Raw genomic sequence first — 12,436 nt, 5'->3', positions numbered from 1 at the left:
GTTATAATAATGTATAGAGTACATATATACAATGGAATATTACTTGGCCATAAAAAAGAATGAAATAATGCCATTTGTAGCAACACGGATGGACTTAGAGATTACTATACTAAGTGAAGAGAAAGACAAATATTATATGATATCACTTGCATGTGGAATCTAAAAAAATGATACAAGTGAACTTATTTACAAAACAGAAACAGACTCACAGACAGAAAACAAACTTATGATTACCAAAGGAGGAAAGATGGGGAGGGACAAATTAGGAGTCTGGCATTAATAGATACACACTACTCTATACAAAATAGATAACCAACAAGGACCTACTATATAGAACAGGGAACTATATTCAATATCTTGTAAAAAAATAATAATGTATTGAACTAGTAAATTCTATAATAAATCACATTTAATGATAAATCCTTCCCAAGTCTGATTTGCCTTACTTCTAATTTCACACCATTTCATATCATACAAAATGAAGTAGCTCACATCTAAAAGTAGAATGTTGGACAGTACCTGATTTGAAATGTGCCATGCTTGGGAAAACTTAGCAATACCATGTCATCTTGCAATAGAACATCTTTCTGTGCTTGACAGTTGACTTTTCCAATATGTCCTTGTGATACACTACATTTTGTTTTAAACAAGTTAAAAAAAAAAAGATTCAGAGTTTTCTCTAAGCTATGTCAATCCGCCAGGAAACTATGTTCATTGAGCTTTCAATTATGAGAAAAAATGTATAAATGGATTTTAACAAATGAAAGAGCAAACTATATTTCAAATGTTAGCATTCACATGATTGTTCTAGCTGAAAAACAGTTTTTTTAACATGTGACATGGGCAAGAATGTTCATTTCAAGCAACTGATTAACCTAATGAAACACTCTATCAGTGCCCACGATAAGAAACAGTAATTTTTAAAGCTGCCAGAATTATAATCATAACTTATTTATATAACTTATTTATATATAATTTATATAACTATAAATTATACGACCTTAACAATACTTTCAAAAATCACCTTTCTCTGAGAAACCCTCATAGTCACAGTCATTTTCTCAGCCTTTAAAAGAAGATTTTTTGAGAAAAAGGATAAGTAGAAGCTGATTCTCCCCAATTAGTCATTATTGTCATTACATCAGCAACTAACTTAAAAGACTCCTATCTCTCCCTCCACACCAGACCCTCTGCTTTCCCGCCCCCCCCCCAAAGGAACATTGTTAGACATACAAATAAAAAACAGTAACAAACAAGTGAGTCCCTGTGAAGTGACAAACAGTAAGAGCTTAGATGGTGTTAGAATTTGAGACAGGTGTTAATTAACATGAGCCAGAATGTCCAAAGACACGTGTAAGGCAGAAGCAGCACTTGACTTAGGTCCTGAAGAAACGGTAGGAATTGGAAAAGTAGAGAGAAAAAGAGATATTTGGGTCCAGTGGAAACGTGCGTGCAGTACCACTATTCATGGAAGGCCAGTCAGACATGTTTCATGAGAGCGCAGGCAGAGCAGTGGAGTACAGAAGAACACAAAACCCCAAAGAGCCAGATTAGCAACCTAAGTCTGAGAAGCGAGGAACGAAATCTAAAATGAAATTGACTTCCATCCTACCCAATCTTCCTGCAAGACAAAGCCAAAAATAACAAGCAGTAGTACATTTAAATAATGAATATGACAGTGATAAATTAAGACTCGTATAATATTTAAAGTGTACTAATCACATTCCTTTTCACACGACAACCCTGTGGAGAAGGCAGTTCAGACTGAATTATATATAAGACCTGTATTATGAATCAGGAAACTGAGGTTCAGAGGAGTTAAGGTTTAACATGTTTATTTAAATCTTCAAAGCTTTAAATCACAGCTTCTTTAAGCTGTGATCAGCTTAAAGAAAAAGGTCAATAATAATTGCTTTTTCTTCTTACCAGAAAAAAAAAAGGTTACAACGATGTGTATTTATCAGACTTAATGACCTAGAAGTGAATATATATCTGTAGCAAGAACAAATACTGAACAATACTGAATACTGAACTGAACTGAACTTTCCCTTAACTGAAAGTTAAGGGACTATGGGGTGTTTCTCAAAGTTCAGGTAAAATTTTGTAAATCAAGTGAGTATCCACCATGGTCCGTGGACAAGTCAACAGACTAATTAATCTAATCTACTTTTGCTAATTTTACAGGTAACTCTAATTAAAAAAAAAATTTAATTGGAACCCTGCTGTATTTCATCAAATTTGGGGGATTATTGGCCATTATTCAAAGAATTTTAAAAGTCACAATATTTTCCATTTGTTGGATAAATCAAGTCGTTCACTTGTATTGTTAATCTGCAGAAAGTTACATTCCAATTTATTCCTCACATTTCCTACCTAACTCTTTCTCCAAGGAAGAATGCTTTGTTTGGCTAAAGCTCTTATCTTCTGTTATTTACGTTCTCTAAAATGGAAAGATGCTTCTAAAATCCCTCGTTTCAAAATTGAGTTATGTGTAATGAGGTGGATGGACCTAGAGACTGTCATTCAGAGTGAAGTAAGTCAGAAAAACAAATACCATATGCTAACACATATATATGGACTCTTAAAAAAAATGGTTCTGAAGAACCTAGGGGCAGGACAGGAATAAAGACGCAGATATAGAGAATGGACTTGAGGGGGAAGGGTAAGCTGGGACGAAGTGAGAGAGTGGCATGGACATATATACACTACCAAACGTAAAATAGATAGCTAGTGGGAAGCAGCTGCATAGCACAGGGAGATGAGCTTGGTGCTTTGTGACCACCTAGAGGGGTAGGATAGGGAGGGTGGGAGGGAGACGCAAGAGGGAGGAGATATGGGGATGTATGTATATGTATAGCTGATTCACTTTGTTATAAAGCAGAAACTAACACACCATTGTAAAGCAGTTACACTCCAAATAAAGATGTTTTAAAAAATTAAAAAACTAAAATAAAATAAAATCCCTCGTTTCTCTTTGATTGACGGTTCTAACCCACATAGTTATCTTGTCTTTCACCGAACTGCTGCAGTTTACTGTCAGCACCATACAGTTTATTTATTTATTCTCTCCAGCTAGATATAAACTCATAATCTGAGACCATATTTTATGCTTTATTTTTATTATATCAGCCTCTTCTCATTGACCTCCACCAATACCACTCAGAGTATGGACACAAAACAAACAGTTGATTCACCAAGTCTTTGAATCACAGTGGCAGCAGAAACATCCAGTCACCATAAGACCTTTAAGAATTTTTAAATTGTTGGTTTATTTAATAACAATTCTGTAGATTAGCCTATTCAGCACAATGTGTGCCTCAAAGACAAACCTAAGGTCTAACTATTATTAACCTAACTATTAACTGGACACCTGGGGATTAGGACCTAAAAAAGACCATAATGCAAATAGGCAGAATTCACCATACTCATTAAGAGCACAGGCTCCAGGGCCAGAAAGCAGCTCTACCACTTAGATGCTATTTAACTTTGGAAAAAATTACTTAATGTCTTTGTGCCTCAAGTTTACCAATATATAAAACAGGGTTGATAATACCAACCACTGGTGTGAAAAAGTGTCCAATGTATGTTAGTCATTATTAATTATTCTTTATAAAAGAACAGGCCCAATACTCTCCGAGCCACTGAATGATCAACAGTGCCGCTAATACTGAACTTACAATGGCGTCCTCTAAAATGACTTGGTTACTTTCTAGCCTTTTGTATGCATATGCATAGAACACTGATTAGGCAGTAATGTCGACTGGGTATGATTAACCACTGGCTTTCAGATTGTAGAAAAAATTACCGCTACCATTTTAACATGGTGGCAGAGAAAACGGATGTATGATTGTTTTCACTTCAGTTCACTTCTAGGGAGTAAAACCAGATGATTGGTGGTAACACCAGGAGAAATCAGTAAGCTCTGCTGGTGACTGATAAGGTCATGAAGATTCTACAGAGGCAAATAAATCAACTAGCCACCGGATCAATCAGACAAGTGGCGTGGAAACAGTGGGAAGCCCTTCTCTTTCTGAAGAAGAGCAAGGAAAACTTCCTCCCATGGCTTGGCTTCTTCGTAAGTCTACTCTGCAGAGACTCCCTGTTGCAAGGGAAGTAGGGAAGCAGAAAAATCTGCAAATATCTCCCAACATGTAATTAATGGTTCGCTGATCTTTTTTATCAATTATCCTAGATGAAACACTCCATCAAAGCTCCTAATAAAGGTATAAACTTTTCATTTAACTAACTTTGCAGTATGTACGTAAGTTCACTTAGAATTCTCTTGAGGGTGGAGGGTTGGGGAGGAAGGAGATGCAGGGTCAAGCTGCAAATGTGCTGGATAGTGCTTCAAAGAGAACACTTGTCCAACACTTCTTGTGATTTTCCTTTTTGTTCCAAATGCTGACCACCAAGAAGGGCTCTTAAGAGGAAGCCATTTTTGGTTGTCAAGGAAATTCTCACAAAGCCAAAGGATTTCTCTCAGAGCTGAGAACAGCCTCTCCTTAAGCAGAAGCAATCAGAAACATACAGGTGGCCAAGTCTACGACCACTGGACTTTTCACCTCCTTACCTCAGAATATAGGCAGATTAGCCAGCTCAGAGATTCAATTAGACCAGGAGAATAAACCCAGTTTTAGCCTTGATATTTTAAGCTTCTGAAAAAAGCCCCAAAGTGAGCTGGGAGGCAGATGCTAGTGACTGTGATTCTTTTCACGTTAACTGAGTTGCTAAGCTTTTAGTGGAATGAATCAGAAAGGAGAAACTCAAATCTGACTGGCAAACAGTATTCTAGCAGTGGAGGAGGATTAATTAAAGTGTTTAAAAGACCTAGGACACAAATTGATATAATCTTTTGGGGAGGTAATTGGCAATACATGGTGACCCAGCAATTGCACTTACAAAATTTCTCCTTCAGAAATACTCATGAAAGAATGCAAAAAAAAAAAAAAAAAAAAAAGAACAAAAAAAGTTACAATGAGGGCATTTCTTAAAGGCCTGTTTGTATAACTGCAAAGAAATGAAAATAAGTAACTATCTATTAATAGAAGATCATTTAAATAAAATATGATTCATGTATACCATATAGCCTTTAAGGAAAATAAGGTAGATATCTGTGGTATTGTTAGTTTTTTTAAAAATCCAGTTGCAGAACAATATGATCCCATTTGTATTTTATATAAATAAGTATATACATTTTTATGCATAGAGAAAGTCTAGAAGACTACATCAACCTGCTAATAGTAGTTAAATTGAGGGTGAGAATTTGTGAACTTTCACTTTCTGTTTTATTCATTTTTCCTTTGTTTGAATTTTTACAGCAATTTTGTATAATTATGAATCAGAAAAAACTAAAGTTTAAAAAACGTCATAGATAATAAAATGTTACTACAGAAAGTAAAGAATGAGTTCTTGTCTATAGTTAGAATTATTATAAAGGTTTTTAATCATGCCCTTAGGGTGTTTACCACAGGTGCTGCTGCTTTCCGATTTGCCACTTCTAAGGGGAAAAAAGTTATTTTTTTTTTTAAATGAAGTTCTGGTCAGAGGTAGGTAACGTGACATGAGAGCAGACATCCATTAAAGATAATTGTTGATGGTATTCTACTACTCTCTGCAATCTATTCTAAGTATATTTATGGCATTGGGATACAGGCAGACTGCTACATACTAAAAAGAGAAAAAAGTGACATCAAACATAAAACATGCTAGATAAGACATGCCATTTAAGACATGTAAACCCTGCAATCCCTTTTGTTAAATGTTGAATACAGAACACCCTGTGGTGCTCCTGGAGTCCGATTCTTTCACAGGTACCGGTGAGAGTGTGGCTCAGGACCCCACTGGGTGGCTGTCCTCCACCTACACATTCCGATGCCCCTTTTGGAACAGTAAGGACTAAGACACTTGTCACTGTTCCTTAGGGAGACCTCTGGTGAGGGTTTCATGAGTCATGACATCAAAAAGAGAATTGCAGGTAACAGATATAATCACTCAAAAGCTCAATCTCACTACTCTTGGTGACCTACATCCACTTCTAGTGCATTAAAATATTTTAATTTTTAATAATATTAATTAAATAATTATTAATTCTAACTAATAGTGCATAGAAAATATTTTACCTAGGAAACTCATTTTCTTTCTTACAATACTTCAGTGGAACAGAAGAGCTCCCTTTGCCGATAGGAATGAGGCCTTGACATCTATGGCAAACACATTAAGAAACTGGCTATTGGATCTGTTGAGCTGTTTAATGCACTGTGGTGCTCATCCAATGTTTAATTATAGGAACAACACCAGATGATCCAGAACATTAGCAAATCCCTCCATCTCATCACACACTATCCCCAGTGATCTTTTTTCAGTGTAAATCACAACACACAACTTCCAGGTAGAACTCCTAAAATAGTGTCTCATTGAACATAGATAGAATAAAATTAAAAGGTCCCCCTGGGGCTTCCCTGGTGGCACAGTGGTTGAGAGTCCACCTGCCGATGCAGGGGACACGGGTTCGTGCCCCGGTCCGGGAAGATCCCACATGCCGCGGAGCGGCTGGGCCCCTGAGCCATGGCCGCTGGGCCTGTGCGTCCGGAGCCTGTGCTCCGCAACAGAAGAAGCCACAACAGTGAGAGGCCCGCGTACCGCAAAAAAAAAAAAAAAAAAAAAAAAAGAATATGGGAGAGAGCATAAGGTTGGAGGAGGAACCTACAAAAAGTCAAATTTCTTATAGAAAGGGAAAAGGAAGGACAAAGCGGTTTTGTTAATCATCTAAGCAGCAAGCTAACCCCCTTGGAAAAGGGCTCCACAGATAACCACTGCAATGGCTTCACCAGTTCCCATCAAAGACTCCTGGCCAAAGGAAAGCTGTAGCCACTGAACCACAGTTACCAGTTGCAGTCACCAATACTGCAGTGACTAAGGACACCTAATGACTGTAACCTCCTCCTCAACAACATGCCTTTCTTCTCAGGTTTTCACAGATGTGATTCCATCTGGATCTTTCCTGACACAGCAGTGTTTCAGCGGGCCCTGAAAAGATGCTAAAGACAAGTATCATAACCTCAGCAAATACGAGCCCTTCTCTGCCACTGCGTCTTCTCTGAGTAGTGGAGTGAGACCACTCAGTGACCAATGCCAACAGGAGGGTTTTCTGGCTGAGCCGTGAAAAAGAAAAGCAGGTGCTATTGTACTCTTCTATCACTGTGAATATGACATAGCTATGAATGCTAAGGGAAGCTGTATGTGAGCCTCAGGATGAAAATCAAAATGATGAAAAAGTCATCTCAGCTGAATTTAGTTGACTCTCTCCTGTATTACACACATGTAAGAAAAGGATTAGGGGGTCGTTCAATCACAAAATGTTTCTTTCTAGATTTCACTGTAAGGTAGTCATGGCTGAGCAGTTTCAAACTTCTACATGGATTACTGATTTCATCCTCTTATTCTCTGACAAAAACATTTAAATTTAGGTCTATCTCTACAAAAGACCAAGATTTCAATAACAGAAATCGAGACAACCAAGTATATTTAAAGATAACAGGCAACAGATAGTGTGAAAAATGATTACCATACACTTTAGAAATTAACCTTAGGCCAAATTCCACCAGGACACCAATGGATAGGTTCTCAGATAAGCTGGCTAAATAACGAGTATCAGGGAAGTGATAACTAGATAAAAAGTTACAAGGTTATATAAGCGCAAGTGTCTCTCTAAGAATCTTCAAGGGATGTCTACATTTTACTCCATTCACTACAGTCTACAGACTGCAATTTCACTTAAGGTTGGTCATATAATTGTGAGATGGTATTACATTATTGATAATCTTGAAAAGAAAAAATAGCCCCTTTAAAAAAGTCATTGTACCACTGAGGACAGTATTTCCTCCAAAGAGTTAAAGCTACGAGGTAAAATAATAAGATTTTCTTATCCTCATAGCTGATTCCATACTCACATGAAAAGTAGAACTAACCCACTGCATTTGATAAGCACCCGTGGCAGCTGTAATTTTTTTTCAAGCACAGAAAAGAAATAAAAGGTGATAGAAAAACAAACCAATCTAAGGTAATTGGGGAAGATAACTGGATAAAGAAGAAAAAAAATCCTCCATAGCAACAAAATAGAGGAGATTATTTATGTCCATTTACAAGTAGATGAGCTCCAGATGTATTTTTTAAAAAATCTACTTCTCCCCGGGTGTTTTTTTGCTTAATAAATATAACATCCAAGTTGGAATACTGTTGAAGCATTGAATCACCTAAATTTTGGCGATGCTCTTTCTTCTGCTGTTAACTATTTTGAGCTATTTCTCAATAAAGCAGCCGCTACTGAAATCATAAGTACATAGGCTTGGCACAGCCAGAGAGAGACAGTGCAGTCCACGGATTTGTTTCTTCTGTTTTCCCAAAACAGAATCTTATAAAAAACATGCCCTCAAATTTTGTCACTGTGTAGCTGTCAGAAAGAGAAATTCTGCTCCTCTTCATATCTCTGAACATGAAACCCATTTCTTGTGCTACTGGGAAGTTATACAGCTCCAGGAAGTCGTGAGGCACCATTGCAAATGTTCGAATTGTATCCAGGCAGAATAATCAATCAGAAAACTTCAGTTCCAGTTGGATGGAAGTTTCTTGGGCCAACTTGGAAAAGCATACAGAACAAGTTTGACTTTACTGCCAAGATCATTTCCAGGACATTGGCTAATTAATTATAAAAGCTTTTTCAAAACAAATTTGAGCCTGGCAACCTTTTTTCCCTACTCAAACAGAGAAAAAAACAGGTTAAAAAAGAAAAGCCCGAGTTTATTGTGTGGTTTTTTTTTTTTTTTTGCCATGGCGTCATCTTCTTAGCAAGCCCATTTTCTTCTTCTCGCCCTAAAATGATCGAGGAGCTTTTGTATTTGAAGTTAATAAAATTGTTAAGTATAGAAACAGGAAATAATTAGTTTGAATTTGTACTCTACCTTTAGTTATAGAGGAGATGAATGGGTCAATTACAAAGCTTCTCTTCAAACTTTTTGGTGGGAAGCAAAGAATGGAGTTTCTTTCTCTTTGGAGGAATGAAGGGCTCATTGGATGAACTATGCCTATTGTATTAGATAAATGAAGATGGACAGCTGCTCTTATAATGATATACTCATCAACTCCATTTTCTGGCTTTGAAAACAAAAAGAACACACCTCCTGAATCAAATCTTCCTGGTTTCATCTTCACATGAACCTTGAGGAATATGAGATGTCGGTGACAGGCATCAGAAATTTTGGTTTTAAGGACAACAAAGGCTTTATAGTGTTGACTTAAAAAATGCACAATGTGAGAGTTGCGAGTTAAGTTTTATCTGGGGCACAATGAGGACTGCAGCCCGGGAGACAGCGTTTCAGATAACTCTGAGAAACTGCTCCAAGGAGGCGGGGGGAGGAGCCAGGATATATAAGAGTTTTGCAACAAAGGGCAGGCAGTCTGAACGTCACAAGATTATTGTTAATTAAAGAAAACCAGACATCTCAAGTTAAGGAATTTAGCACTTTTCTATATATGGGAAGATGCAAGAGTCAGAGCTCATTGAAATCATTCCTTTGATATGTACCTCAGCTATCTGGGGCCAGGATACTGTATTTTCACATCCTGAGTTTCCTCAGGGCTCACCGGCTCACGATGGAGAGGGCTCACCCTTGATGACTGTGACATCCTTTGTTTATTAATATGGCAGGAAATATTCCATTTATAAATATCCCATTCCATTTATAAATATTCCATTTATCAATAGCAAAATCAACACCCTAAATCATAATGTTCTAACCTATTTCTTCTAACACTGGAATCAAAATCTCATGTAATACACATCATAAGTCATCAAATTTCTTCTGCATATGTTCAGATATGAAGACACCCAAGAAGGTAAGAAATTTCTCTCAGCATTTACCAGCGGCAATTGACAAACTCCTGACAAGAAAACAACTGTCCCCAGTAAAAGAAGCCTTCCTGAAAAAGTGTCAACCAGATATTCCTGACTCTGCCTTATCCAAGCCCCTGGCAAATCTCACAATCAGAATGTCGTTTGGTAAATGTTGTATGGAGCCAAAATGTACAAAATAGTTTTGAGGAAAATTCTCAACAAGTCCTAGTGGACTGAGGTTTCCCTTTCACTACTGGTATGAACTTACCAATGAATCCAATATTTAAATGATCTTCTCAGAAGCCACTGCAATGAGAAGCCCTCGCACCACAACGAAGAGTAGCCCCTGCTTGCCGCAACTAGAGAAAGCCCGCGCGCAGCAACGAAGACCCAACGCAGCCAAAAATAAATAAAATAAAAAAATTTTTAATTATTTTTAAAAAATAAATAAAAAATAAACACATTTCTTTAAAAATAAAATAAAAAATAAAAGTGAATGTAAACTGCCTCCAGGAAGCAATAAATAAATAAATAAATAAATAAATGATCTTCTCCCACAGTATTTCAAGAGGTAGGCCAATGGTAGGGAAGAGAGCTAGCCATATTAGCATTTAAGGGTGGGGGCAGCTGTAAAAGTCAAGAATTAATCTCAGTGCAGAGGCGGAGGTAATTAAGTCAAACCAAAGCAGAGTCTCTCTTCTGGGAAACACATGTAAGTTATGATGAGAAAGATTACACCAGATTTCAGAGAATCTTAAAAGTTGGGATATTCTGAACTTAACTTGATATAAGCCATTATAAGCTTCTGATCCAGAGGAGAAATATAAGAGCAATGATATGAAAAATGTATTGAATTGGGAGAAAATGGGGACAGGATTAATTCCCAAGGCTTTTCTAGCAATCTGTTCTGAGATAATGAAGGCCCTACTAGGGTGCTGTTGTTTAGAAGGAGAAGGAAGCCATTTCACAAGAAAGAACATAATTTCACCTTTCCTGCACTTTTGAGAATTCACCAAGGTCTAAAAAACCTCTGTCAGTTAAAGAAGAACATTGTTGTAAACAAGGCTTCATTGTCTTAGGAATATATAATTCAGATTTCTTTATTCAGGTAGAATTTTCAACCAATTAGTCCAAATAACTCATTTCATTTTTTAATGTAAAGTGCAAAATTATACCCAGTCACCATTTTCTACTAGTTTCAAGCCCAGATACCCACCCAGCTAGGAAAATGGCCCAGTTTCTACCATATTCTTTTTAAAAGAAAGCAAATCGAGATTCAAAACCTAATTACTTTTCATTTCAAATAGGTTACTTACTATATGTTTTAATAGACAAACATACAGCTAACAAGACTGTCATTACCTTTGCCTGAAATATCCCCTCAAAGTTAACAACTGCCAGCATTTCCTAGCCCTTTACAGTTTACCAAACCAGTTTTTTCCACAAATCATCTTATTTAACCATCACAATAAACTTGAGGTAGGAATTAGTATTACTATTTTAAAGCTAAGAGAACTGTAGCTCCAAGATTTAAACTGCCCAAGTGAATTCATCTATAAGAGCTGGAGTAGAGACTCTTATCTTCTGAACTTCAAATCCCTTCACACACTGCTTCCCCTTCCCTCAGAGAAAGTGAAAAAAAAACCAAAACAAAACAATCTACACATATTGGTTTATTTTAAGTTAGAGGACCATCATTTCTAATCTTTTCCCAGAATCTTCTAGATATACATTTAGTCTTACATTTCAAAGAAGCAGGAATTCTTTGCTTACCTGGTCCTTCTCTGGTTTATCGGAGATGTCATTCAGACTGGAAGAAGTCAGATTCCTGTGGGTCATGGCTGGGCTACCTGGAAAAACAGAAGTGAACCCTAATTAAAGACTTCTTGTTAAAAACACAAAGAGTTTGGTTGTACATTTCATGACCACTAGTAGATGACGATGGGAATGGTGATGATGCTTAAGCTACATTAGGATTCTCCTAAACAGGTTTCCAGAGTTGAAAAGTTAGTTTAGAGCACTAACATGGTTAAATGAAAAATGTATAAAATCCCCAATACTTTAAGTATTCTGGCTCCATTTTAAGATAAGTTAAACTTTCAAAGAAACGTGTAAAACAATAAGCATAAAAATAAACTCACTCCTGTTTTTGGTTTGCCTTTTGTTACAGCCCTTTACACACATCCTAATCTACCTGTTTCTATTGCCTAGAGATGGGCTTTTTCCTCATCTCAGTAGAGCCAGCGCCAGGGAAAAAAAAGGCCTGGACCTCCTCTCCCCCAGCCTCTGCAGTCCTTCCTAGGGCACCACTTGCTCTGATCAACCCAAAAAAGCCATCTGCACTCCATTCTCTGCCTAACACTTTGATCAAGAATATTTCTCCATAGTGGGCATCTGATCCAGAATCCCCATTCTTTGCCTCCAAGCAGTGTTATCACAGCTCCCCTTATTTCCTGCATTCCCATTTGCCAGACTAAAGTAAGTGTATCTCTTCTTCCCCTTAACACGTCAAACTTCTTATTCATGTCAAGCGATGGATTTCATCAG

At 37.1% G+C, this 12,436-nt stretch overlaps 1 protein-coding gene across 1 annotated transcript in view; it reads right to left on the bottom strand.

Annotated features, from left to right (window-relative positions):
• SLC4A4 (solute carrier family 4 member 4) overlaps positions 1–12,436 on the bottom strand; it is a 349,538-nt gene that overhangs the window by 143,528 nt on the left and 193,574 nt on the right. The window contains exon 7 of the mRNA XM_081248819.1: positions 11,663–11,739. Within this exon, the coding sequence (XP_081104945.1) occupies positions 11,663–11,739 (77 nt within the window). The remainder of the gene's footprint in view (positions 1–11,662; positions 11,740–12,436) is intronic.

Source organism: Mesoplodon bidens, assembly GCF_964165515.1.
Source record: "Mesoplodon bidens genome assembly, chromosome: 1".
In the NCBI taxonomy this organism is placed as follows: domain Eukaryota; kingdom Metazoa; phylum Chordata; class Mammalia; order Artiodactyla; family Ziphiidae; genus Mesoplodon; species Mesoplodon bidens.
Note: the sequence above shows the minus strand (reverse complement) of the source record. Positions and strands in the feature narration are given on the sequence as shown.